This window comes from Stenella coeruleoalba, assembly GCF_951394435.1.
Source record: "Stenella coeruleoalba genome assembly, chromosome: 1".
Taxonomy (NCBI): Eukaryota; Metazoa; Chordata; class Mammalia; order Artiodactyla; family Delphinidae; genus Stenella; species Stenella coeruleoalba.
This window is the reverse complement of record NC_137169.1, coordinates 25,038,145-25,065,846: the sequence shown is the minus strand read 5'-3', so window position 1 is coordinate 25,065,846 and position 27,702 is coordinate 25,038,145. Positions and strand designations below refer to the sequence as shown.

Sequence of the window (27,702 nt, the reverse complement as noted above, 5' to 3'; positions counted from 1 at the left end):
GGCCTCGGGCTCTGGCCCAGTCCAGGTGCGGATGGGCGGGCCGCGGCGTGGGTGAAGGACACCCAGGCCAGGTTCTGCCCCCCCCCTCCCCGGTCACATGGACGCGCCTTCCGCAGCCAGGAGTGCTGAGCGGAACGAACCACGAGGAGGAGCGGGGGAGGCGCCGAGGGCAGTGGGTCAGCGCCCCGCGGGGCAGGTGGGCGGGCCCCACCGCCCCGAGCCGGCCCGCCAGCCAGTCAGCGGGCGCGGGGGGCGGGCCGGAGGGCGCGCGCGCCGCGCCCCGTAGCGCCCCCTGAGGGGCGGCGGCGGGAGCTGGTTCCGGCTGCGCGCGCAGCGGTGGTGGCGGCGGCGCGATCGGCCGGGCTGTAACCGTCGTCCGTCCGGTAGCGGCTGGAGCGGCAGCGGCGGCCGGGCACGGCGCGAGGCGACGCCACAGGGCAGCGGCGGCAGCGGGGACAGCGGCGGCAGCCGGAGACGCAGCGGCGGCCGCAGCAGCAGCAGCAAGACGGACTCGTGGACACGCGCCGCCGCCGCCGGGCCGGGCCGGGTGTCGCGCGCCGAGGCTGGGGGGGAGCCGTCGCCGCCACCGCTACCGCCGCCGCCGCCGCCGCCGAGGTGACTGAGGAGAGAGGCGCCTCCTCGCTCCCGCCGCCGCCGGACTTCAATGCCCAGTCCCCAGCTCGCCAGCGTGAGTGCGCTGCTCCCGGGCGGCCCCCGCTCTGGCTCCCGGGGCCTCGGGGCAGGGGAGGGCGGGAGGCGCCGCAGCCATTAGTGCAGGCCCGAGACACGTCCCCGGAAGGAGGGCCGGGCCGGGGCCGGGGGCGGGGGGAGCGCCGCCGGGAAGCGTGGAGAGCGAGGGTGGGTGAGCAGGGTGGGGGGATCGCGCGTGTGGGAGGGGGAGGGACTAGTGTTGTGTGCAAGAATGTTGAGTGGGGGGGGCGATGTGCGTGCGTGAGGGCGAGAGTGTGAGTTGGGGACAGGGCTAGTGTGCATGTGGGGGGAGAGAGAGCATGGGGGGAGAAAGTGTGGATGGGGGGAGTTGGGGGCAGTCTGTGTGTGTGTGTGTATGTAGAGGAGAGTGAGGGGGAGTGAGAGTGGGGGGCGGTAGGGGGGACAGTGTCAGGAGGGTGGGAGGAGAGCGAGTGTGGCCGAGTGTAGGGGAGAGTGAGGGGGAGCGTGTGGGAACGAGTGAGTGTGGGGAGTAGGAGTGTGCATGGGAGAGTGGGGTAAATGGGGAGAGTAAGTGGGGGAGGGAGAGTTTCTCGTGCCCGAGGTAGAGTGGTGGGGGAGAGAACCTGAGTGCAGAGTGAGAGAGGTTGGGGAGAAGGTGAACGGCAGATGAGGGAGTGTGGAGGTGTGTGTGCCTGCGACTGTTCAGTCTGTGAGCCGGCTTCCTGGAGGCTCTCCCTGATTGTTCTCTACGGCCATAGTGAACCCGGGTGTCCTGGGTTAGGGAGTTCTTTCCTGGAGCATCTTGTCCGTGGGTCCTTGGGTTCAAGTATGAGGAGAGGGTACAGAAGTCTGTTCCAGTGGCACTACCATCTTCTGGCTCTGTGACCCCCCCCCCCATTATTTCATGACATGGACATGAATTTCCAAATTTTTCAAGCATATGATTGGCATTCCACCCTAGTCTGGGGTTCTGAGAGCTAACTAAAACAAATTTGTGTATTGCACAGACTCTTGTAAAGTATTGCTAGTTTTTCAGGTGAGAGGTATTCTATTGTTAGGTAAATTTAAGAAATGTTTTTTAGGTTTTAGCTCTTTCCTACCCTTCTGGAGAGAAGATTTTAAGAAGTAGTAATAATGATAATAATAATGGTGTAATATGTTGATGATAAAGAAGAACCATAGGCTAGCTTATTATTTTCTGGAATTTTTCAAGAAATGTATAAAGTATCTAGCAGTTCTAGCATCATTGTAGGCATTCAGCAAATGCTTGTCTTTATGGAGTCACCAAACTGTAGCCATTGCTGGATTAAATATGGTGGTTACTGGCTCCCTTCCTCTGTATTACAGAGTAGTTTCAGACAGGAAGTGAGTGAAATTATGCCTTATTCAAGGTGCAAAAGGAAATTAAGGCTTCAGAATGACACATTATTTTTTTTAATACATTTATTTATTTTTGGCTGCATTCTTCGTTGCTGCACGCGGGCTTTTCTCTAGTTGCGGGGTGTGGGCTACTCTTTGTTGCGGTGCGTGGGCTTCTCATTGCAGTGGTTTCTCTTGTTGTGGAGCATGGGCTCTAGGTGCGTGGGCTTCAGTAGTTGCAGCACGCGGGCTCAGTAGTTGTGGCTCGTGGTCTCTAGAGCGCAGGCTCAGTAGTTGTGGCGCATGGACTTAGTTGCTCTGAGGCGTGTGGAATCTTCCTAGACCAGGGCTCGAACTTATGGTCCCTGCATTGGGAGGCGGATTCTTAACCACTGCGCCACCAGGGAAGCCCAAAGTAGAGGTTCTTGATGAAGAGTACCTTGATACGGATTTTATACTGTAATGGTGGGAAGTCTCTTAGAAGTTGGGAGTCTTTTCAATACAAGCAAAGAGTAGCGTGGTCCTTTTGGTACTAGACGCGATAGAATTACAAGCAAAAACATTGGTGTGTAATTAGAAGTCAGAAATTATATTTTTCTTACAGTGTCCTTTTCTGCATCACTAGCATGCTCTCTGCTTTCAGAAACAGTAAATAGTATTGATACTGTTTGGTGGGGGACCAGATTAATTAGTATTAAGTTCCTCCTATGTACCAGGTGTTTTTATACTCTCATTCAGTTCTCACAGCTACTATTAAAAGGTGGTAGGTGTCCTCATTTGCATTCATTTGGCACACGTTGAGTGGTTTCTATTTGCCAGACGTTAGGGATACAGTGATGAGCCCTCATTGACTTACAGTGATGAGATGAGAAGATATAGAGACTCAAAGAGGTGAAGTAACTTGTCCCAGCTGGATTAAAAACCCAGGTCAGTCTGACTCCAAAGTCTTTGATTTTTCTACTATACCGTCAACTACCCTCGCTAGGTTGTCTCTCTTTGAGGTTTCTCATCCACACAGTGACCTAGCAGCTTGTACAGATGAGAGATGTTGAAGGTAATTCAGAAGACTGAATGGCTGGAGGCAAGGAGATCATTTAGGAGATGCTGACTTGAGGCTCTTTGGGGCCTAAGTTAGGCTAGGCTTTTATGTGGGTGGAGATTCTGCCTTGGAACTCTCTTGGGGCCTTAGGGTGCTTTGAGACAAGAGTCTTATGAGGCACCTGGGATATGTCTGGGAGAGGAAAGTCTGATTAAAGAAACCCAGCAGCCTTTTAAATGTTTTTTTTTTTTATTTTGGGGGAAAGAAGAAGAGTGTATTAATGGGGATAAGAGTCAACCAGAAGTTGTCACTTCTTTGTGAAAGTCTTTCTCTTCAGCTTTGTGGGATTTTTACCTCAGGAGATTTTGAAGATCAAGTGAGAAAATATATATGAAAGCACTTTGTTAATTATAAATTGAACTACAGACTCAAAGTATTATTATCACTAAGACTTCTACTAATGCAACAGTTTCTTATATTTAGTAGCTGGAAAAGGCTACTAGCATTTTAGACCACCTATATAAATGAAAAATTTTTTAGAACTGCTGAACCTGGTATATTCTGACTCAGAACAGCAAAAGTCAGACCACTCCCTCCATGAGTCAGGCAAGTGATATTTAATTTGAACGAACCAAATTTATAGGCAGAAACCATTTACAACATCATTGAACTTTGGTGGCACTAGGGAAGAGTAAATGTTTGAATGTTTTTGCACGTAGTTTCTTAAAAAGTCTGAAAGCCCCATATTTATGTTTTACTTGAAAAGACATTTGTGTGAACAAGGAAAAACATTTATTTTTCTTAAGATGCAACTTTTTATTCACTTTGTCTTTTAAAGATGACATTTCTATATGAGGTAGTTACTGAACACTTTATGGTTTTGAGACCTGAAGTTGAAATTGAATGGAGATTTATTTTATAGGGTTTGACTGTACTGTTCCTTTTTTGTTGGAATGTCGGATTGGTAATCAGTGAAGCCTCTAGAAAAAGCATTTACAAATAAGATGCAGATGAGCAGTACATAAATTTTTAGCTGTTGCTCTTGGAAGAGTGAAACAAGTTAGAGGGAAGCCTAAGTTAGGTTGATTTCTTTAAGTGATATCTCATTAGCTATACTACTTGTAGAAGTTGGTGATCTTTACAAATTTTGAGCAACTGGAAATCAGGACCCATAGTTTTAACATAGAAGACTTAGTTATGTTTATTGAATTAGGGTAGTAGTTAGAGATTTTGAGGTCTTGGAGTACTTATGAAGTCCAACATTATGCTTTAGGATTCAACATTACCACCTTAAGAATCTTCTGTGTGCTAAATGACGAATCATATCATTTTAAATTCATAATAACCCTGGGAGGGAGTAAGTGGCATTCTTCCAATTTTACAGATAAGAAAATTGGTTTAGGGATCAGTTGCTGAATCCTAGTTAAAGAGTATCAGTAAATAGATGCCAGTGGATTAAAAAAATTTTTTCCCTTTGGGGCTTAAAGTACTTAAGTCTCTAGCCATTTTTTTTTTCCTCCCCAGTTAACTGTAGTCATTTTACAGGGGATTATGTAGGAATTAGTAGATGTTAAAGAAATCGCCTTTTTTTTGCTTGAAATTTAGTTTTTAGTTAGTTTTCTTTTTTTTTTTTTTTAAAGGATACCTCAGTTACTTTTTTTGCTCTTTGGGGGATGTTGCTGCTTTGAGATTTCTTTCAAGATACTAGTTGGGTTAGATAGAAACTGATGATTATTCTCGAAGTTTGTAAAGCAAGAGTCCTTGATGTTACAGTTTCAATAATTTTGTATCTTGCGTTTGTTAAATGAACAGTGGATGCCACCGATTAAAATTACTTGGGAAATGGTGATTTGAATCTGCTAATCTGGAGTATTAGAAGAGTCTTCTATCCATTTTCAACTTCAGAACTAGTATATATATACAGAGGTGTCTGATAGCTTTCTCTGGTTATTCTTCATTGTACTGACTGAACCACATTCTCTAGCTCCTTTGACTTCCTGGCCACTCTGTTGAGACTTGAAACCTTACAGGATTGCTTGGCGTAGAGCTCAAGTGGATATTGTATCTGAATCTTTTGCTCCATGGAGTTGTAGGGGTCTAGGCTAAACCAGAAACTGTCACTACTCTGACACCTCCATGAGAGAAGCTGCACAGTACTGCAGGCTCTGTCCACTTTCCACAGTTACCCTGTGGAGTTACTAGGACCCAGATGAGAAAATAACCTTTCTCCTGCACATGTTGAGGTGGTTTTCCCCGATCAATCAGTATAGACTTACAGGGCATAAACTCTGCCAGAAAAATGGCTACAAGGGGTTGACAGATTATACCAACAGTTTTTATGTGATTTGAATACAAATGTTTTTTGTTTGCCTACACTGATTTCTTACCTGCGGATTCTGTAACACAGCATCCACTCCATTTTAAGTGATCTAGAAACTAAATTTCATCATTTAAATATAAATTTACATTTTACAACATTCTTTTTTAAAGTGTAGAGAATTTTTAGATTAAGCTTTTCTGTGACCCTTTCTTTGCTAGTTGAGCCTGTTTTGAAAAAATATTTTGACCGTTAGAACCCTCTTTCCTTTTAGAGAATTTAATTCCTTTCATGTATTTTTGGGTTGAAATTTCATTCTTCTCAGAAAATGTTAATTCTTTTGGCATAAAATGCGCACATGATATATTTGCTTTAGCAGATCAGATAAATTACTTTATATTTTTATTTCCGCAGTGGTCAAAAATGTTGGCTCTTAACTAATGTATTGTTTGACAAGAATTCAAATTCACAATCAAGTCTGCCTTTTTCTAGTCTTTTCGTTTTGAGATTCACTAGGTTGTACCACCACAGTCTTTGTAGATTGGATTTATATACATATGTTGATATTTACTATTTTTAATAGCAAAACAAATTGGTGTGTTTCCTTCTTTCCATTATTGGTGAAAAGCCTGTCATGAGGGAACAGAGTGACTGGTTAGTACAGAAGGATATGAGTCATCAGCAGGATTTGTCAGCAAATTGAGAAGGATATGATGGAGAAACAATAGATTGTAGTGACATTCTTCATTCTGCATGTGTGGTTACAAACAAGTTTCCTTTTGGTGATTGGTTTAAATTATTCAAATAATTTAGATCTTTCTGGATGAAGAGCACATCAAATTTAAGTCATAGCCTAAACTCTGAATTGTTTTTCAGGTGAGATGAGATATTCATTTGGAGGTCATCACCAAGCAGAATTTAGTTAAACTTGTATCTATTTACTAGGAAAAAGAATTCAGCAATCAGGTAGGTTTTAGTAAGCTGAGAGGCTATTTTTGTGAAGCTTGCTGGTAATTATGGAGCAGCTCAGTAGATCAGAAGATGCTCACCAATATGGCAATACTTGTTTTCTCTCAGTGAGCAAAGAGTTACTACTACTCTACTTTTAAAATTCCTAAGAGCTTTTATTGCATTTGAATTGGTCTAAAATTCTCAGCATGGTCAAGGCCTCCTCAGAGCTATCTAACCGAAGACTTAGCTCCTTTCTCGAGTCATGCTACCATGGCCTGTCTCTATTTCTATTAGTCTTGTCATAAAAATTTTACCTTTCCTCAGAAGTCTTAATTAATCCTACTCCATTCTACTCATGCTTATTTTGTGTCTTCAAAGTATGTAGCATTAATAATGAAATTTTAATGCTCATCATCAAATATTTTTCACCCATATTGATTCTTTTAGGTTCTTGATCCTGGATGGTGATTATATGGTATGCAAAGAGAGCTCCACAAATGCTTGTTTTAAGATTAGATGGGCTGAGTTTTAGTATCATTCAGAGCTGGTATATTGTCCTGCATCTCAGTAAGCATTTTGAGGAAGAGGACATGAAAGATTAAAGTTTGTATTCTTTTTTCCCCCACTTATTTATTTATTTATTGCTGTGTTGGGTCTTCGTTTCTGTGCGAGGGCTTTCTCTGGTTGCGGCAAGCGGGGGCCAGTCTTCATCGCGGTGCGCGGGCCTCTCACTATGGCGGCATCTCTTGTTGCGGAGCACAGGCTCCAGACGTGCAGGCTCAGTAGTTGTGGCTCACGGACCTAGTTGCTCCGCGGCATGTGGGATCTTTCCAGACCAGGGCTCGAACCCTTGTCCCCTGCGTTGGCAGGCAGATTCTCAACCACTGCGCCACCAGGGAAGCCCCTAAATTTTGCATTCTTTAAGTGAGAAGAGAAGGAAAGTGAATCCATGTTGAACTAAGCTGGTGACCAAAGAATAATCACCCCTTGACATGGAATTATAGAGGTATTTCACCATTTTTACTTCACATTCATATGTAATGTGAAACAACTGCTTTCACTGTATGGTTTCTAAAGACTTTTGAATGTTGTATTTTATGAGAATAAACATCAAGTCATTACTGGGCAATTCAGTTAGTGGGTAGACAGCATATTTTAAAAGGCCACCAGCCTCTCCAAATTGAATTATTTGGGTTCTTGTCTGTTTATCTTGTACTAATACTCAGTGCACAGAGAGATGGCTGTGAAGTATAATGTGATTTTTAAGAAACAAGTTTAGGAGAGGAAGTGAAGTGTAACTTACTTAGGGGAAACTTGGACCAAAATGCCCTAACAGCAGAAAAATTTCTGGGGCTCAAACAAAAGAATTTATGCTGACAAGGTGTAATTTGGAATGTTTTTATTCCATATCCTGTACATAGAGAGCTTCCTTCCCCTCTTTTGGTGGTGGATACTTGAACAGGACCTTTAAATATGCTCAATATGTTAGACAAAATGGGGAAATGAAAGAGTTAAGCTGACCCATAAACTGCTAAGTTCTGAAACATACATTTTAAATAATGCTAACAATAGCTTGGAAGTTTTTGCTTTGCATGCTGCTCCTGTGCTGTAGGTTATTTTGAAAGGTGATTCAAATAACCTTTTCCCAAGTATCTATTTTGCAACCTCAGGGAACTTGCAGCTGTTACAGTCATTCTAACTGTCCTGATATAGCTCAGAAAACATTTCAAAGTGGTTTTGACAGGGTGAATTCGGGTGTCCTTTTGGATTTTTACTACTGAGTTTGCTTTATTACAATTGAAATTCAGAATCTCAAATACATTTCCTTATTAATGAAATAATTCAGTGGTTCTTGAGTTAGTGTACGTATAGTGATGTTGGAAACTAAAGTAAAATGATTGAGACTGAAATTGTTCTCCAGGAAAATTATTTATCCTTTTGAGATTAAAGAAAGAAGGATGGAGGGAAAGAAGAAAACAAATATTAGGATTTAATTTTATGGGAATGCAGCTGAATTTGAGATAGTTCTCTATAGTATGAAGGAGGTTACCACAGTTTTTTAGGAAAAGAAGGTGCTTAAACTTTATAATAAAGAGGCTTGGGAGTCTTGAAATGCACATAAACTGAAGTCTTTAAACAAAAAGCACGTGGAGAGGGTAGTCCTGATGATACCTTTCCTTGGAAATGGAAATATGAATGAATAGAATCAATTTAATAGAGCTATTTAACTTAATTTTTAAAAGATTCACTGAAAACAATAATATAATGTTCCATACTAGAATGGTGTTAGGATTTTTAATGTTTTTACTGGTATTGAAATAATTTTATAGAAAAAGTGAAAATTGGCCATAGTGCTTTTATCTTCATTTAAATTTTATTTCTGAAAGGAAAAATAACATTTGGACAAAGAGTTTCAGCTGGAGAGTTGCTAATCTTTAGAGGAACAATGGAGTACAAAATTGAAAAGTAAATATTTTGAAGTATGGCGTGAAAATATTTAATGCAATTTTTGTCTTACAGTTATTTGAAGAGGTAGGAATTACCAGAAAATGACAACTACTTCTAATTGCCAGGGTACATACAAATTTGAAAACCACTCCCTTTTCATTTGAGTGGGAACAGAGCCCACGGGACTTCAGAAAATAACTGTCACTGTTCTCAGAAGCAGGTGTGATCTGTTGGTTAATTGCTTTCCTTTCCTTTCTGAGTGGCAGGCCATGTATGTGCTGCTGGTTCTGAAGTGTTCAGATATTTTCCCACTATCAAGGTCATGCTTTCTTTTTATAGAACTGATTATTGATTTGTGTAGTGGAACTTGATTCTCAAGTTCCCTCCTTAAATGAGGAAGTAGAAAAGTGGGAATAACCAAGGGAGTAACTCTGAAACTTTTTTTAGCAGTAAGAAGTGTGTTGCTATTTTTAGCTTGTTTACAGATATTTTGGATCATAATTTCTGTAGAATTTAATGATACCTCTTTCCTTATCAATTCCCCGGGACTGTAGTCAGTAGGGGACGGGAACTAACATTAATTTGAATGGTCTAAGTTCAAGGAGCCAGGTGTATTCACTTTTAGTTTGATAAATGCAACAATAGAGAGGATGAACAAAGATAAGTAGTACAGAGAGTAGAGCTCTTATTTCGACAAGGCTCTGATGAGTTGGGAGTAGGTATGAAAGTAAAAATTTCCAATTTAAGATCAGTTAACCAGGAGATGAGGTTTTTTTTTTTAATTGAAATTTAGTTGGTGCAATATGTTAGTTTCAGGTGTACAACATAGTGATTAGGCATTTAAGTACATTGTGAAATGATCATGTCTATAAGTCTAGTAACCATCTGTCACCGTAAAAACTTATTACAATATTATCAACTATATACCTTATGCTGTATATTACATCCCTATGACTTATTTTATAATGGGAAGTTTGTACCTTTCAATCCCCTTCACCTGCTTCGCCCAGTCCCTCACCCAGAAGATGAATGGCTTTTTGTTTTTTTAAAAATAAATTTATTAATTTATTTATTTATGGCTGCCTTGGGTCTTCGTTGCTGCCTGTCGATATTCTCTAGTTGTGGCGAGCGGAGGCTACTCTTCGTTGTGGTGCGGGGGCTTCTCATTGCGGTGGCTTCTCGTTGTGGAGCAGGGCCTCTAGGCGCGCGGGCTTCAGCAGTTGTGGCACATTGGCTCAGTAGTTGTGGCTCACGGGCTCTAGAGCGCAGGCTCAGCAGTTGTGGTGCACAGGCTTAGTTGCTCCGCGGCATGTGGGATCTTCCCGGCTTGAACCCGTGTCCCCTGCATTGGCAGGCGGACTCTTTTTTTAAAAAATAAATTTATTTATTTATTTATTTTTGGCTGTGTTGGGTCTTCGTTTCTGTGCGAGGGCTTTCTCTAGTTGTGGCAAGCGGGGGCCGGTCTTCATCGCGGTGCGCGGGCCTCTGACTATCGCGGCCTCTGTTGTTGAGGAGCACAGGCTCCAGACGCGCAGGCTCAGTAGTTGTGGCTCACGGGCCTAGTTGCTCCGTGGCATGTGGGATCTTCCCAGACCAAGGCTCGAACCCATGTCCCCAGCATTAGCAGGCAGATTCTCAACCACTGCGCCACCAGGGAAGCCCCAGCAGGCGGACTCTTAACCACTGTGCCACCATAGAAGCCCCAGAAGATGAGTGTTTAATTAGCAATGTTGAGTTTTCTTTAGTTTACAAGTCTTAATCTCAAATGGTCAAAATGCAGTAGATACAGTAGTACTTTAAAGAGGAATTTCCTTGCTTTTCTTTCTTGATGGTTGTGAAGATTTTATGGTCTGTTGTCTGAATAGTCAGTGAATATTCGGTCAGCCTTCTGTGAGTTATTAACAGTTACTCAGGGCCTTGAGTTTTTTTCCCCCACAGACCCCATATCCAGTCTGTGGACAAATCTTTTTGGGTTCCACCTCAAGGTACATCTTGAAACTGATTCATATCCTCTCTACTGCTACTGCTTTGGCCCAAGCTACCATTATCTGTCTCCTAGATTATAGCATCAAGTTCCTACCGGATTTCCCTGCTTCCACCCTTACTACTCATAATCTGTCTCCATATAGCATCTAGAGTGATCCTTTTAAACATTGGTTGTCACTCTTGCTTGAAACCTCTTATTTTTCTCTGAGTAAAAGCCAAATACTTCTGTTGGCCTGTAAGCCTCTCTTTTTATTTCTCTGACCCTATTCATTCCCTTGCCTTATCTGCTCCAGTAGCACTGGCCCCCTTGCTGTTCCTAGAACACTCCAAGCATGGCCCCACCTCATAACCTTTGCAAGAGCTAATCCCTCTGCCTAGAATGCTTCCTCAAATATCTATTTGGCTCAAAACCCCAGGACTAGGATAAAAGGTCACTTTTTTCATTGAGGCGTTTCCTGCTAGCCTTATTTAAAAGTGGAATCCCCTCTCCCTTCTGACACTGCAGATTCCCCTGCTTTGCATTTTTCTCCATAGCAGTTGCATGTTTTATTTGTCTTTTTCTTCCTGCTAAAATATAAGATCCATCCTGACAGGAATTTTTGTTTGTTTACTGCTCTTGCTGCCCATATAAGAATATATGGTATATATTATGTATCCAATAAATATTTGCATTTATACATTCTTAACTGGCCAAATTGCAGTGTCTAGTCCTTCATGAGAATGAATTCTTTACTGTTGACAGATTATTCATACTTAAGGGAAATGCAGGTGTCTTCAATGAGGTGAAATTAATTTGTCTTAGGAAAAAATTGTTGCAAGGTGTTAGTCTTGTATACCATATTATGCTTTCATGTTGTCTGCTTGTAGAAACCACGCTGACTCAAATTTGCATGACTTCCTGTAGAATTTCTGGCAAGAAAAGTAAACAGTAAATGTATACTTACTTGTTCCTCAGACCTTTGCTTTTAGATTTTATTTTCTAAGATCTAGAGTTCTTTTGTACATTTACTTATAATGTACTGTTTTTAATTTGGTGAATACTGGCATAACCTATCAAATTAGAGGGTTTTTGCATCATCACTTTAATTTGTAAATAGAAGTGATTTCAGTGGAAAGCTTGTTGTGAGTGGCTTGACAGGATTTTTAAAAGGATGCCCAGTAAGTGTGGGTTACATTAAATGGGGCTGATTTTGTAAAGTTCGTTCATGCCCTTGAATTCTCTATATTTATATTTGAACTTAGAATTACAGTTGCCAAAGCAGGATCTGAATTTTACTCCATAATTTAGTATCTTTAACAAAGAAGAAAGCTGTCTTTCTGGAAATGTGTAGGTACAGGCTTGCCAGGGACAGAAGGACTAGCCCTTTTGAGGCTCTTTGTAATCCAGTGGTTATAGCACTGTTAAGGATGTAATTAAATTGTAAATCATTGTAGGTTCTTTATCACCCTAGAATTAAAAATTAAGGGGACTTCTCTGGCTGTCCAGTGGTTAAGACTCTGCATTTCCAATGCCGGGGGTGTGGGTTCGAACCCTGGTCGGGGAACTAAGATCCTGCATGCCACATGGTGCAGCCAAAAAAAAAAAAAAAAAAAGATTAAAAAAAATTAAAGAAATTAAGGTAATAAGTGTACATGGGAAAAAAACAGTAACTGTTTAGAAGGTATATATTGTAAATCATGCTCCTGGCCTGAGTGAAAACATACTAAGTACTCACAAATATTTCTATATATACTGTTTATATTATCATGTACCTTGCTTTTTTCACTTATTAGTATCTCTTAGCCATTTTCCCGTATCAGTTTATATAGGTGTTTTATTCTTTTTAACCTCTCCATGGTTTTCCGTTTTAACATTGTGCCATGATTAAGTGATGGGTATTGTATTATTACATGCATTTTGGCTTTTGGTTCTCATCTAGGTAGATGTTAGCAGTTGAGCATTGACAGTGGATATTTAAACTTGTAACATACCCCTCTTCAGAGTTTTAAGTAGTCTCTGTTGTGTTATTGACTTAGTCTTACTGGCAGTGCACTGTCTTAGCTTGGTAGACCTCTGCTTGCTTGTTCTTCCAGCCCCCTTTCTTTATTCTTCTTTATCTTTTCCTCTTCCCTCTTTAATTTAAAAGGATTTCTCTGTCACAGACCATCGTTTTCTAATTCTTCAGTGAAGTCATATTCTTTTGTTAAAAATGGAAATGTTGCCTAGGAAATGGAAATTCCCCAATTCAACATTTTAAAAGTTAGATTCTATAAAAGATAAAGGGTGGAGAGAATATTTGGATGCGTATTTGAATTTGATCACTGTTATGTGTCAAGTACCAGCCTCTTCCATCATCTGGTAAATTAAAGTAAAAATCAATTTTTACTTGAGTAGGTAGAGCAGAATCAATGCCAGAGAGAAAACTTCAGAAAAAAGTTTTCCAGTAAGGTATACAGGTGCTGAGTTTATGCTAAAATGTATGGCTCTGTAACTGTTGAGTACTTTCCAGCTGTGGTAGGTTGTTTATGATTTTTTTATACAGACTGTTTGCTTTGCATTCTTATGGGTGTCACAGAAACTAACAGTTTATCTGAATTGACAGGTGCAAGAACATTTAACTGTTAATGTGTAGTTGAACTCCTGGGGGAGGGGGAAGGAACAGAAGCTTGCTTTTATCATGCATCTGTTAACACTGATAGAACATAGTGTTTCATTTGGCAGAAATTCCTTTGCTGGAGATCTCAGTATGGTATTAAGAATTGAAAATCTGGGAATTCCCTGGTGGTCCAGTGGTTAGGACTCTGTGCTTTCACTGCCGGGGTCTGTGTTCGATCCGTGGTCAGGGAACTAAGATACTGTAAGCTGTGCAGCCAAAAAAAAAAAAGGAATTGAAAATTTAATAATAAGTTATCCTTCTCCCTGGTAGTGGTCCTTCCAAACTGAGCTTGGAGGAATAAGATGGGATAAAGGTTGTTCTGTTTTCTGAGAAGACAAACACTGATGACTGGGTAGAAAACTTAATGCTAGAGCTGTAACCTTTTAAGCCTGGCTGTCACTACAATGCTGGTCTTTCAGTGCCTTTCTCAGCTGACACACATATTAGCTGCCATAACAGCATTAAACCGAAGGGATTCAAACAGGTTAGAATTTCCTTGTGTTTTGCTCTGCATTGCACGCAAACCATTGTTCTTTGAGTAGTTATTTTAATAGTCTTTTCTCCCCTTATTATAAGGTCACAGAGTTGCAAATGAACATCCAACCAAATATTTGAAGAAAAGTTACACTGTCATGAATAAGATTATGACTTGAAAAATATGTGGATACCTCCATTAGTCAAAATTGGAGGGAAAATAAGACCTGGGTTCTTGTCCTTGATCTGCTGCTAATTAGCAGTGTGGTCTTAAGTTTTTGTAATCTCTCTGGATCCCAAACAGCAACTTTTTTTTTTAAAGGTCAGTGTATTTGATCTCTTAAGTTTCTGCCAGCTTTAAAATTCCTTGACTGTACAAGGAGTACTCTGTGAAATGTGTGATCTAAAGTGGCTGCGTTTTAGGGTTACAGTTAGAATTATGAGTTAGATTATGAGTTAGGAAGGGTGATGGTGTGTATTATGTTTTTGTTAGTTTGAATGTAGAAGTTTTGTGTGTTTACTGTAGTGGATAACTCATTATGCTGAGGTATTGAAGTTCTTACAATGCCATTTTGAATTTCTTGTGTCTCTCATATTTTAGGAATGTTTTAGTTTTGAGCTTGTGTCTATGGTAATATAATCAGAAGTATATAATTTACAAAATAAAATGCCATTAAGAATATCATAAAAAGAAGACTTGAAGATAGAAGATTAGGCTTGAAAGTTTGAGGCTTAGGTTTGTTCTTACCTCTTGCAGTTTCTTCCTGCAGGTGCCTCTGCAGTCATTATCTTTCATTTGTCTGGTTACAGTCATCTTTTTTAGAGTTCTAAATAAGCATTTATTGGTGGCTTAGGGAAGAGGCAAGTAGAAGAACTTAGACCTCGTCCCTATTTCCAGAGGAACTTATGATTATGTTGACACTCTGACTGAGCCAGCTATACAGATTACTGTGTTTCAAAAATTCTGCCACTTCTCTTCTTGCCTTGTTTTGGTAGGAATAATATTTGCGCAGGAGACTGCTGTGTGAATCATTAACCTTTGGATGCTTTTGTACTCTTGAGGTAGTGATGTGAGAAATAATAAAAAGATAAATTGGACTAGAAATGAGAGAATGGGATTTATATATTAGCTGAGTCAGCTGGAATTGTGGTACCTTGGGAAAAAATACAGGACTTTTCAGAAGAGTCTGAATTTGGGCCTAGCTAATTCATTCACCTTAGACAAGTCACTTTTCTGATCCTCTTTCCTCATTCATCATAGGTAGTTAAAAACTACTTAGAGTTGTGAGGAAAAGAAGAAAACTGGTATCATATGAACTTTATGAACTGATATCATAAATGGGGCCAATGCATATATTTTGGATTGAAAGAATTAAATCCTCAAAGTGGAATTTTGGTAAATAGCCTTCATTTACAGATATAATTTTAACCAAAGATAGTTAACATCAAAGCAGACAAATAAGGAGATCATTTGATGTGAACTTTATAAAAGAGTCCATGGAGTGAAGTTTTAAGTATCTTTTAATCATTTAAAAATGATTTAAAATGATTTTAAAAATTCATTTTAAAATGACGAGTTAGAAATAATCTTATTAGTATAGAACTTTATTGAGCCTCGTTTTGAAAAAAGGAAGACATATTTAACTTTTTTTTTTGGCTGCACCATGCGGCATGTGGGATCTTAATTTCCTTACCAGGGATCAAACCTGCCCCCCCGGCAGTGGGAGCACGGTGTCTTTTATTTATTTTTTTTAGTATTTATTTTATTTTATCTATTTATTGGGTTGCGCTGGGTCTTAGTTGTGGCAGGCAGTCTCCTTTGTTGTGGCACATGGGCTCCTTCGTTGCGGCAGGCAGGCTCCTTAGCTGTGGCTTGAGGGCTCCTTAGTCGTGGCATGCACACTCTTAGTTGCAGCATGCTTGTGGGATCTAGTTCCCTGACCAGGGATGGAACCCAGGCCCCCTGCATTGAGAGCTCGGAGTCTTAACCACTGGATAGCCAGGGAAGTCCCAAGACATACTTAACTTAAATCTCTGACTTTTAATACTCTTGGTATGTACTTCTGTCCTATTCTTGGTAGATGGCAGTAGTTTAGAAGTGGCGCCATTTCAGATGTCTTTGGGCTCATAAAGAATGTATTCTTGACTTTTGGGCATTGTGTTTGCTGTCAACCTCCAGTTCATTTTCTTTATGATTGTCTCCTCCAGGTTTTTCGTTGGAATATACGTTGCACATTTATGGCGATTCTGAGCGTGAGGGCAGACTTCTGCCAGGCTCAGCACAGCGTTTCCGCTGACAAGTGAGCTTGGAGGTTCTATGTGCCATAATTAACATTGCCTTGAAGACTCTGGACACCGAGACTGGCCTCAGAAATAGTTGGCTTTTTTTTTTTTTTTTTATTGCAAGCATATATCTTTTAATGACTCCAGTAAAATTAAGCATCAAGTAAACAAAAGTGAAAAGCGACCTACTCTTTTAACTTGTCTCACTAGTGCCTAAATGTAGTAAAGGCTGCTTAAGTTTCGTATGTAGTTGGATTTTTTTGGAGTCCGAAGGTATCCATCAGCAGACATTGAGGCCCAAATTGAATTTGGATTCAAGTGGATTCTAAATACTTCTGCTTATCTTGAAGGGAGAAGCTTCTTAAAGAATAAACAAGTTGAATAGAGAAAACACTGATCGATAATAGGCATTTTAGTGGTCTTTTTAATGTTTTCTGCTGTGAAACATTTCAAGATTTATTGATTTTTTTTTTCATTTTCCCCATCACACTCACACACGCACGCTCACACTTTTTATTTGCCATAATGAACCGTCCAGCCCCTGTGGAGATCTCCTATGAGAACATGCGTTTTCTGATAACCCACAACCCTACCAACGCTACCCTCAACAAGTTCACAGAGGTAAGATTGTAAAATGGTCTACGTTTTGGATTGATTTATAGGTAAAATCCTGTTAAAAATTAACACCACTCTAAAGAAATCTTATACCACAAAGCCATTTATTTCTGTGATTGGAGTATGGATGATACTGATCCTGTGGATCTTACCAGTCTTTGTTTGAATTGAGTTGAATTAGTTAAAACAGATTTTTAAAAGAACATTTATGGAATTTGAGGAGATCTTAGAGATTGTCTAGTACTGTGTTTTTTCCTTTGAACATTATTAGCAGTTCTTTTGTTACAGTTTCAATAATAAAGCTAATTAACATTTATTGAATACTTAGTACGTACCCAGCATTACAATAAGCAGTTTTATGCATTATATCATTTACTCCTCACAATAACCCTATGAGGTATAGGTACCATTATTTCCCTTACAGATGAGGAAACTGAGGTTCAGAGTGGTTTAGTAATTTGCCTGAAGGCACACAGTATGTGGTAGAACTATCTCTGACACTAAAACCCATTTCTTCCTAAAATGCCCTAACCACTTTTGATGAAAACCTCCCCTAGAACTACTTAGCAGTAGGAACCACATTATTCAAGGGTCCAGAAATTTAGGGGAAGGAAAGGTATTATAGGTAGCATTTTTATGTCAGATCCTGCATTTTTTCTATTGGTAGTAGTAGAGAAACATTTTGTACTTTATTCAACGGGCATTTGAATGTAAGCTTTTTAATCATTCTCAGATTGTTCAGTCTCAATGATTTCTGTTGATGTATTTGTGGAGTAGACTTAGAGAGCTAGATGAACTCCTAGGGATTCTAAATCTACCTCTCTCACTTTACAAACGGCAAAACTGAGTTCAGAAGAGGTTTTGACTTGCTGAAGGTCACAAATATTTACCATAAAAAATTTCTACTGGAAACTTTCAATGAACAGCTACTGTGGAGTTCACTTTAATGGGATTTTATTTGTATTTTGAAATTTTTAAAAATTTCTGACTCATTATATAACATTAGCAACTCTCCTGAGTCTGTTTTATGAGAAGGCGTTTATGTGAATAATAAAGTCCTTTAGCAATTAAAATAACTTTCTCTTTAGATAACCAGATGATGGACACTTCTTGTAGGATATCACTGTTCTGCTTATTTATATTTTTAATTCTCTGAGCTTCTTAACTTTGTGTACACAGTGTACAAGTTAATTCCAGGCCGGTATGCCCTCAGGTTGTTCAGTCACCTTTAAGCCTGGCTGAATTACATGATACTATTTTCAGCCTGTGGATTCCTTGGTCATAGACTCCTGCAGCTATAAAAAGATGTCGGTGGCCTCTTGAAGTTAGTTAGTGACTGGATTAGGCATTACTGTAGGAAAACTTCTAAAGGAGCAAGACTTCTGGCTGTAATTGTGTGTTACTTGACTTTGTAATATAATACCACTATTTAATCTTAATTTCAAAATTGCTTTTGTTTCTTTAAATTATAAAAAGCAATATGTACTTAGTACATAAAAATGAGAAGTTACAGATAAGCAAAAGACAATTTAAAAATACTGTTAATACCTGGTGTCTAGATGTTTTTTCTGTATTTATGTATATATTTATAAATATACATATAGATAGGATCACACTGTGTATTTTAGAAAAATTTCCCCCAACCTCCTTAGTATTATTTTTATAGCTGTCATAGTATTCTGTATGGATGTGCTATACTTTTTTAACCATTCACCTGTTTTTGGACCATTAATGTTTCTGTCTTTATACCATCCCAAACAACCTGTGCTAAACATGCTGGTACCTAAATCTTTGTGTATATCTTTAATTATTTCTTTAGTATAAATTCCCAGAAGTAGAATTTCTAGGTCAAAGTGTGTGTGTGTTTTTAAAGTTTTTGCATTAATGCTACCAAATTGCCCCTTACAAAGGTGGGCCTTATTGATGCTTCCACTTTGAATGCAAGAATGTCTATTGTATATGTTGTTACAACGAGAATGATTTTGATCTTTGTCTGAGAATGAGGTCTCGTTTCAGTTTATAAGAGTATATTTTTAAAGCTTTCATTGCAGATTCTAAAAACAAGTTTCCTTATATTTGTTTTTCTTTAAAGGAACTTAAGAAGTATGGAGTGACAACTTTGGTTCGAGTTTGTGATGCTACATATGATAAAGCACCAGTTGAAAAAGAAGGAATCCACGTTCTAGTGAGTGTGTAGTGTTTTAATTTTTCACTACAAACAACTTGTACCTTTCAAACATAGATATTTTTAAAACTTGGCACTCATAGTTTGCTTTTTAAACTTACAGGAGATACAGTAATCATAGCAATCTGTTAAAATTCCTTTGGATTGGCAGTTTTGTTCATTTATGCCCTTGAAGTCCACAGATGCAGAGTATTTTCAACAAAAAAGGCAAAATTTAGTGCACACTTATTTCAAGAAAATGGAAATTTCATTTTTTTCCTCTAGGAAATTACTGTGACATTTAGCTTTTGTTTCAAGGCTACTGGTTTGAATCTAACTGAAAGTAGTTTCCATCAGACATTCTTTTTTTTTTTTTTTTTGTGGTACGTGGGCCTCTCACTGTTGTGGCCTCTCCCATTGCGGAGCACAGGCTCCGGACGCGCAGGCTCAGCAGCCATGGCTCACGGGCCCAGCCGCTCCACGGCATGTGGGATCTTCCTGGACTGGGGCACGAACCCGTGTCGCCTGCATTGGCAGGCGGACTGTCAACCACTGCGCCACCAGGGAAGCCCCTATGTGCCTATTTTTTATTGAGAGTTAGTTCTGTAGTCTTTACTGCATTGGTTGGTAGTTGAGAAGGCAGTTGATGCAAAGAAAATAAATGTCCTGTTGGTAAGGCAGTTGTCTCACATCTGATACATAAAGTTTCCTCACTTCCACATTGGTGAAAACACAAAAATCAAATAGCCAAACATTATGTTTTTTAAAATGTATTTTAATAGTATGGCATGGTAATAATACTTTGCTTGCATTCCTATTTCTAAATGACTTTAAGATCCCCTGGCTGGAAATCACTGGGGATAAGTATAAACGTGTATAAAATGTAGCCCTGTGTTTAAAAAAATAAAAACAGAATTTTAAGTTCTGAAATTAAACCAAATACAAGTTCCTTTTCCTGTATTGTATGTTCTTTAGAGAGTAGATGAGAAATCAGTTTGTCTTGACAGTTGGCAGGGTGAGAAAATGAACTGCAGATTGACCGTAGTCTGTTTGAATCAGTAATGTTGGTAAACACCTTTATGAAATAGAAATGAACTAAAGAACTTGAAGTAGTTTGTAGAAGATAGTGGTAGATCTGGGATTTATTCCAGGCCTTTAAATCTAGGCTTTTGTTTTGTTTTAAAGAGCTGTGATCAGATAAAATTAAAGGTCTAACTAAAGCTGGAAAAAAACCAAGGATATTTAGAATTAAGCTTGGAATTTCTTTTTTTTCCTAGGCAGAATTTTTTTTTAAATTTTTTAAATAAACTTTATTTTTTAGAGCAATTTTAGGTTCACAGCACAACTGAACAGAAGGTACAGAGATTTCCCATATATGCCCTGATCCTACCCATGCATAGCTTCCCCCATAATCAACATCCCCCGCCAGAGTGGTACACTTGTTACAACTGATGAACCTACACTGATACATCATCATCACCCAAAGTCTATAATTTACATTAGAGTTTGCTCTTGTATGTTCTAGGGGTTTTGACTAATACATAATGACATGTATCCAGCACTATAGTATCATACAGAGTCGTTTCATGACCCTAGAAATCTTCTGTGCTCCACCTATTCATCCCTCCCTTCTCCCTAATGCCTAGGCAGAAATTTTAGTTTAAGTTGGATTGCTAATTTACTTTTGCTAGGTGAAGAGGGTTTGGAACACCTTATAAGAGGATATTCCCAAAGTGAGACCTTTCAACCCTTTGACCAATGTTCTTGTAAATCAGAAGCACATTGGAAAAGACTAATGGTGGTTTCAGCCATGTCAGTTTGAAGTTCAGATGCTTCTAAATTACTGCTTTAGTGATTTTTTTGGATAGAAACTGCTTGTATGAGTAAGTAAAGCATGTTTCATATTATTGTTTCTTAACTAGATGCATTTTAGGGAGTCTTAGAGGAAGTAAGCTCTTGACTAAGGTACTTACTAGTTTTACTGCTATTTACAGTTAAACTTTGTAGTGACATTTATAACGATAACATTGACAGCCCTTTAATTATGGGGCGTAGTTGACAAACATAATGTGCTGTCATGGCTAATGGGCTCCATGAAGTGTTCTAGTGGTGCCAGTAATGAGTGCACAGTCAATTTAGTGCTCTGTCACTTTTCCCTTTTTCCTTCTCTAATATTTTAAAGTGTCCTTATCCAGTCTCATTAGAATAGTATTGTTAAAAAAAAAATTCCCAGTGTCTTTGCATTTCTGTCCTTGAAGTTAGATGGGACAGAGGGTATGATGCAATATGTGAATGTCCCTTCCTCCCTTTCTTCAAAATGACTTGTGTTGGTTTCTCAGGACCTTGTGCGAGGTAACAAGGAAGATAAATCCCTGCCTGTATTGTGAATGCACATGGGGTTGGTCTTAATTGAAAAACAACCCAAATCAATGAATATAAAAAGAGAAGGGAATACTTGAGAAAATGGTTTTCATTTCCTCAGGATCATATCATGTGGCACTATACTTGTAAAATGGGGTGTGTATAATTTAGGCTGAGCTTTAAAAATATTTGCTGCTTGACTTTAAAAAAAATACATATGTAGGCACAAAGATAGTAGTATGTTTCTATTATGATCTGTTGGAAATTACTTATCAGAGTCTTTAAAGAAAAGACATCATAACTTAGAGCTATTTGGGGATAATCCTCAAAAATATTTATATTCGTAGAGACCAATGAGATACCAGTTGGTATACTTTGCCAAAATGGACTTCTAAATCTTATTGACAGGTGGTGTGTCCTCTCTTACTTTGTCTTGGTTTTAATTTTAGTTTTCTCTATTATGTCTAATTACTGTTCTATTCAGATAAAATATTTGAAGAATGCTAACCTCTTATCACTCTTGTGATAAGACATATTTCCAAAGAAAAAGTTTGATGCTTATGTTGCTGGTTATGTATGCTTCATTGAGAAGGCTAAGTTGGCACACTTGAATTTTGATCTTGGATCATTTTTCAGAAGTGATCAGAATTGTGTGGTTAAGTATAGGTACATGGGGCTTCCCTGGTGGTACAGTGGTTGAGAATCTGCCTGCCAGTGCAGGGGACACAGATTCGAGCCCTGGTCTGGGAAGATCCCACATGCCGTGGAGCAACTAAGCCCGTGTACCACAACTACTGAGCCTGCGCACCACAGCTACTTAAGCCCGTGAGCCTAGAGCCCATGCACTGCAACGGGGGAGGCCACGGCAACGAGAAGCCCACGCACTGCAACAAAGAGTAGCTCCCCCTTGCCGCACCTAGAGAGAGCCCGCGCGCAGCAACAAAGACCCAATGCAGCAATACATACATACATACATACATTTATTAAAAAAAAAATCGGTACATGTAGAACAGTTAGTGCAATTAGGCCTGCCCTGTGTATGCAGCTGTTGTGCATTAGGATGTTAATTCTGGAGAAAATATCAATTTAATGTAAAAGACCTTTCCCTCCCAGGATTGGCCTTTTGACGATGGAGCGCCACCCCCTAATCAGATAGTTGACGATTGGCTAAACCTACTAAAAACCAAATTTCGTGAAGAGCCAGGTTGCTGTGTTGCAGTGCATTGTGTTGCAGGACTGGGAAGGTAAGTTCTTCCCCTTTTGTCTGTGAATTCATTATCAAAAATTTCACTTTGATAGAAACTGCATTTATTACGCTAAATATTAAGTTGCCTGAAAGGAAAGGAAACGAGAGCAAAAGCTGGTGTAATGATTTCTCAGAATAACTTTTTATGTTTCATTGTCTGAGTCTGGGTTTAGTGGGTGGTGGTTCATAAGTTGTTTTGGAACTGGTTTAATGTAATTATCTTTGAGCCAAAAATACAGTCTTAATTCAGTTTCTCCATTTCCAGTAATCAAAGTTTTAGGTGTTTGAAATGGGCAACAAAGTTAAAATAATTTTAGATTTGAAGAATCTGTACATGATTAATTTTAGATTGAGATGAATGGAAGTTAATAGATGAAGAGCAGATGGTTGAACCTTAAATTCTTGAAAGGAAATGTATGGAGAATGAAAGTTGACTTTGATTTTAAAATCTTTTTCCTTGAGCACTGCATGGAATGGTGTTGCAACACTCATCAACAGTAGATTAAATGTCAATTTATAATGTGCACTTTGACTCCAAACATTAATGCAAGCTGCTGTTGCCTCAAGGTGGTGGTGACTCAGGCTGTTACCTTTGCTCAACCCTTTCGTTCGCTATTTTCCTTTTTTGCAGTTTAGTGTTGTACAGTTCTTCAGGGTCAGACGTCTCTAGTCCTTATCCTGATTTGGGGCAGTTTTTTAAACTAATAGCTATCCTAGTTAGGTAGTCAGTCCAAAGTTAGTGCCTTAAAATGGGCTTATTAAAAACATCATTTCCTTTGTTATATTAATATATATATAGAAAGCAACTCCTAATTACGAATTCTCTGCCACTCTCCCAGCTCATGGAAAGGATTTTGTTGAGGAAGTCTAGCACCTCTTTAGTACTTGATGAAGAGATGATATTAAAATTGATTTGTAACAAAAATTTTGAGACACTCAAGATAATCCATTTGGTCATTTACTATGATAATGGTTAAAGATCAGTGGATTTTTGGTGACATAAAATGATGTGAAAATTTGAGATATAATGTGACGATGTTTTAAAGAGTAAAGATCTTGTAATAAAGGTTTAGAATTTTGTACTTTACTAAAAATAGAAAATACCATAGAAGCTGTAATGATTTAAATATTTTTACTATGTAGAAAAATATCAGATATTTTAGTGTACAGGAACAATGAAAGCTCAAGCTTTACATAATTTTGGTAATAAGTAATCCTGGGTTTTAAAAAATCCTTTAATTCCAAAGACCTGTGGTTATTTACAAATGAGTTTATCTCTGCAGGGCACCTGTGCTGGTCGCACTTGCTTTGATTGAATGTGGAATGAAGTACGAAGATGCAGTTCAGTTTATAAGACAGTGAGTATGAAGTTTTATGTTCAGAAACACATAAAGCAGGACTTCCCTGGTGGTCCAGTGGCTAAGACTCTGAGCTCCCAATGCAGGGGGCCCGGGTTTGATCCCTGGTCAGGGAACTAGATCCCACATTGCCATAACTAAGAGTTCTCATGCCTCAACTAAAGATCCTGCATGCCTCAGCAAAGATCCTGCGTGCCACAACTAAGACCCGGCACAGCCAAATAAATAACTAATTAATTTTAAAAAAACACACAAAGCAAAATCATACAAGAGAAAGAAATTATAAAAAGTACCCATTCATAGTACAGGGTAATTTGCTGTCTTTGGCTTAAAATATTATTTGAAGATATCAAAAATGGCAAGTGATAAAGAGACTCACAATAACACTACTGGCTCCCAGATTTAAAGATTTTCTAATTTAGGTGGTAAATTTGGGCATTGTAGAATATGTCCAGTATATGACTTGAACATCTAGGAGTCTTTAAAATGAATAGCTAGGTAGCTGAGTCTCAGTGATGTGGTGCCTCTTTTAATGGCTGTCCAAAATGCCTTCCAAATGTAACTCTCTGTGACAAAGAGGAAAGGAAGAAACTATAGAGGAGCAGTTAATCACCTAGGATTCTTAAGTGACCTGTTCAGTCACAGAATCAGGATGGTAGTGCCCAGACAGAATCTTGACAGCAGTCTGGAATAACAGGCCATGCTATTTTTTTTGTCCAGAATTCTTTGGCAGTTATTGTCTTGCCCTTTCCCTTTCTAACCTTTTCTTGAAAAGAGAAAGAAAGAAATAAAAAAATGACTTTGTGACAAAGGGCATGAAATGTATGGTAGCTCTAGGAAGATAACATGTTTCAAGGAATGCCATCTGTGTCTGCTGCTTCATATAAATACTTCCTCATTTATCCTAAATACTTGCTGCCATTTCTAATATGAAGAATATATTAATTGGGAAGAGTATAGTCAGATGTCTCTGGATTAACCATTCTGATCTTTATTAAACGATTAATAGACTCTAATGAGAGTTAGCAAAGAAAATTTGTCTATTTCTTCTTTTAGGAAGGCACACAGAAAGTTCATGTTTCAGTTCAGCGCTTTCACTTAAGAAGTGATGTTGTATGGGAAATATGCTGGTTTTCAGCTGTGTAGAGTTAGAAAGGCCATAGGCCATAAATACACTTTTCAGTGAATCAGGCAGCTCTTTTTTTACATGATAAAGTGTGCCATTCTTGTATTTTCAGAAAAAGAAGGGGAGCATTCAATTCCAAACAGCTGCTTTACCTGGAGAAATACCGACCTAAGATGCGATTACGCTTCAGAGATACCAATGGGCATTGCTGCGTTCAGTAGAAAGAAATGTATACGAAGGCTGACTTGATCGTGGCATTTAGAGGGAACTCTTGGTACCTGGAAATGTGAATCTGGAATCTTAACTGTGTCATCAAAGTAGTGATGGATTCAGTACTCCTCAACCACTCTCCTAATGATTGGAAAAAAACAAACAAACAAGAATATATCCCTCTATAACGTGAATAAAATGTTTAAGAAAAGAAAAAGAGAAAGAAAAAAAAGGATTAATTTAGTGAAGGATGATTTTGCTCCTAGTGTTGGAGTTTGAATTTCTGCCAGGATTGAATTATTTCAAAATCTCCTGTCTTTTTAAACTTTCTCAAAATAGGTCTCTAAGGAAAACCAGCAGAACATTAGCCTCTGCAGAACCATCTGTTTGGGGAGCACACTCTTCCATTATGCTTGGCACATAGATCTCCCTTTTGTGGATTTCTTTCTTTCTTGGGGGGGGGGGGGAGGCACGGTGTATTTTTCCCTTCTTCTCACTTTCGTCTATCCCTCTTTTTTCCCCTGATACAAGTTGTAGGTGAAATAGGAGAAGCCCATGTTGCTGTAGATGTGCGTGCAGTCTGGCAGCCTTAAGCCCACCTGGGCACTCTTAGGAAAAAAAACAAAACAAAAAAACACCAAAAAAAAGAAAAAACAAAAAAAGGCAGTGGCGTATATAGTATATGATCCAGGTGTTTTTTAGTCTTTACTGATGATGGGGTATTCATGTTAGTTTCTTTTCTTGAAAACCCTATTCAACATTAGGCAAAGTAGCCAGGAGCCTTTTTTGTTTTGATAAATTTGTGGGGAAATGGCATTTTAAGAGGAGTCTCTCAAAGAACTTAGCTGAGAGTCGAATTCATCTCTTTTCCAACCAATGAAGCTAAGTGGATGTCCCAGAGATTGTTGTTTTCGGAAGGGGAGTACTCCAGGCCGTCACTAAAGATATGTCCAGGCAGAGCATTAGCACACTTTCTACACCTTGTAGAATTGTGGGCTGTAGCATTACTCTGATTTTCTGTCTAATGATGTCAGAGAATGCTGTTAGTGTAAAGTTTTTATTTTAGGACTTATTTGTACTCTGAATTTTCAGGAACAGTCAAAGGAGTAGCAGCAAAGACACAATATTTTAGACTTGAGAAATGCCTGTAATGGGTATTTCCCAAACTGCCCCCTATATGTACAGTTCAGTTTAACCACTGATTGCCTTGTTATTTTCTTACTAGGTTCTTTGTGAGATTAAAAAAAATTTTTTTGCTGGTTCAAAACCAACAATGCCTAGTGAGTATGTGTCCACAGGCCATAATAGGGTAGAAGAGAGACATAGAGCAGCTCATTGTGTAGCAAAGGGACTGTGTGGCTAGTGCAGTGGTGTAGTATCATTTCTGCAGATTCTTTGCTGGGTTCAATGTACTGATCTAGAAAAGCTATTTTGCTGCTCCTTTGCAGTTGTGACCAGGCTGCATTGACAAAGCAAGTTGGAGGATACCATCAGGGGCTCTTGTACTCTCCAGCTGAATATTACATAATTAATAGTGCTCTGCTTCTAAGGATTTGAATAAAGTCTTACGGTCATCTTGTCCTGTTGGAATTTGCTGTGCAGAGCCATAAACTTCCCATTTTGTTAGGATCAGCTAGGCCAGTAGGAATGGACCAGGACCTTGTTTCACACTGATGATACCTCAGATGTTGGCTGGCTATGTGAACTGCCTATTTCCTATGCCGAGTTGTTTTGATTTTTAAATAAATAAAAATCTGTAGATTCTCTTCTCCCCCATCCCAGAAAACAAAACAAAATAATGCTTTTTGAAATTGTTTCTAGGATTTTAAAGTGAAAAATGATGGTACTATCCAAAATTCTTTATTTCAGAACCTGACAGTAGATTCCTTTAACATAGGCTCAAAATCAAAACAGCATACCCTCTAAGCTCAGATAGACAGTTGACTCCAAGGGTTTTGATCAATACCAGAACAAACCTTTTTCCTTTGACATGCTCTGAGTTTTGTTGTTTGGAGGGAGGGAAGGAGGGAGGGGGAGAGAGAGAGAAAGGGAGAGTGAGCGTGTGAGAGAGTGTGTGTGTGTGTGTGTGTGTGTGTGTGTGTGAGAGAGAGAGAGAGAGCGCGCGAGAGAGCGAGAGAGAGAGCAGTATCCACCAGTAACAGTGCCTGCCTGAGTTGGGAAAATTACATTCCTGGTTCTGTATGAGGAGAAGGGTATATAAAACAACATGAAACATTAGCCCTCATTTTGTTTTAAATTACAGACTAATGTTAATTGTTCTCAGAACTGGATTTTCTTCAGAATTAAACATTTTTTTCTTTTGGATTTAATGAAGTATTGCTAGCTGAAGCCAGTTTGACATGGTGAGGGAGATGTCAGACTGATGAAAGGTGTGCAGCCTGATTTAAAACCAAACCCTGAGCCCTTTTAAAGAACAATAAAACATATTTTACATGC

The 27,702-nt window shown here is 39.2% G+C and overlaps 1 protein-coding gene across 1 annotated transcript; it reads left to right on the top strand.

The window, feature by feature from the left end:
* The first annotated feature begins 301 nt into the window (after positions 1 to 301).
* Positions 302 to 27,702, top strand: PTP4A2 (protein tyrosine phosphatase 4A2). Its single transcript, XM_079931111.1, has 6 exons — positions 302 to 688; positions 16,091 to 16,786; positions 18,873 to 18,965; positions 22,419 to 22,549; positions 23,835 to 23,909; positions 25,148 to 27,702. Exons 2-6 carry the CDS (start codon positions 16,691 to 16,693, stop codon positions 25,254 to 25,256), a joined length of 504 nt encoding a protein of 167 aa, XP_079787237.1. The 5' UTR covers positions 302 to 688; positions 16,091 to 16,690; the 3' UTR covers positions 25,257 to 27,702.

Coding starts and splice junctions, on each gene's coding strand:
- PTP4A2 (XM_079931111.1), top strand. CDS start 16,691: ATGAACCGTCCAGCCCCTGTGGAGATCTCCTATGAGAACATGCGTTTT. Junction 16,787..18,872: donor CCCTCAACAAGTTCACAGAG/GTAAGATTGTAA, acceptor TTTTCTTTAAAG/GAACTTAAGAAGTATGGAGT. Junction 23,910..25,147: donor GCAGTTCAGTTTATAAGACA/GTGAGTATGAAG, acceptor TTGTATTTTCAG/AAAAAGAAGGGGAGCATTCA.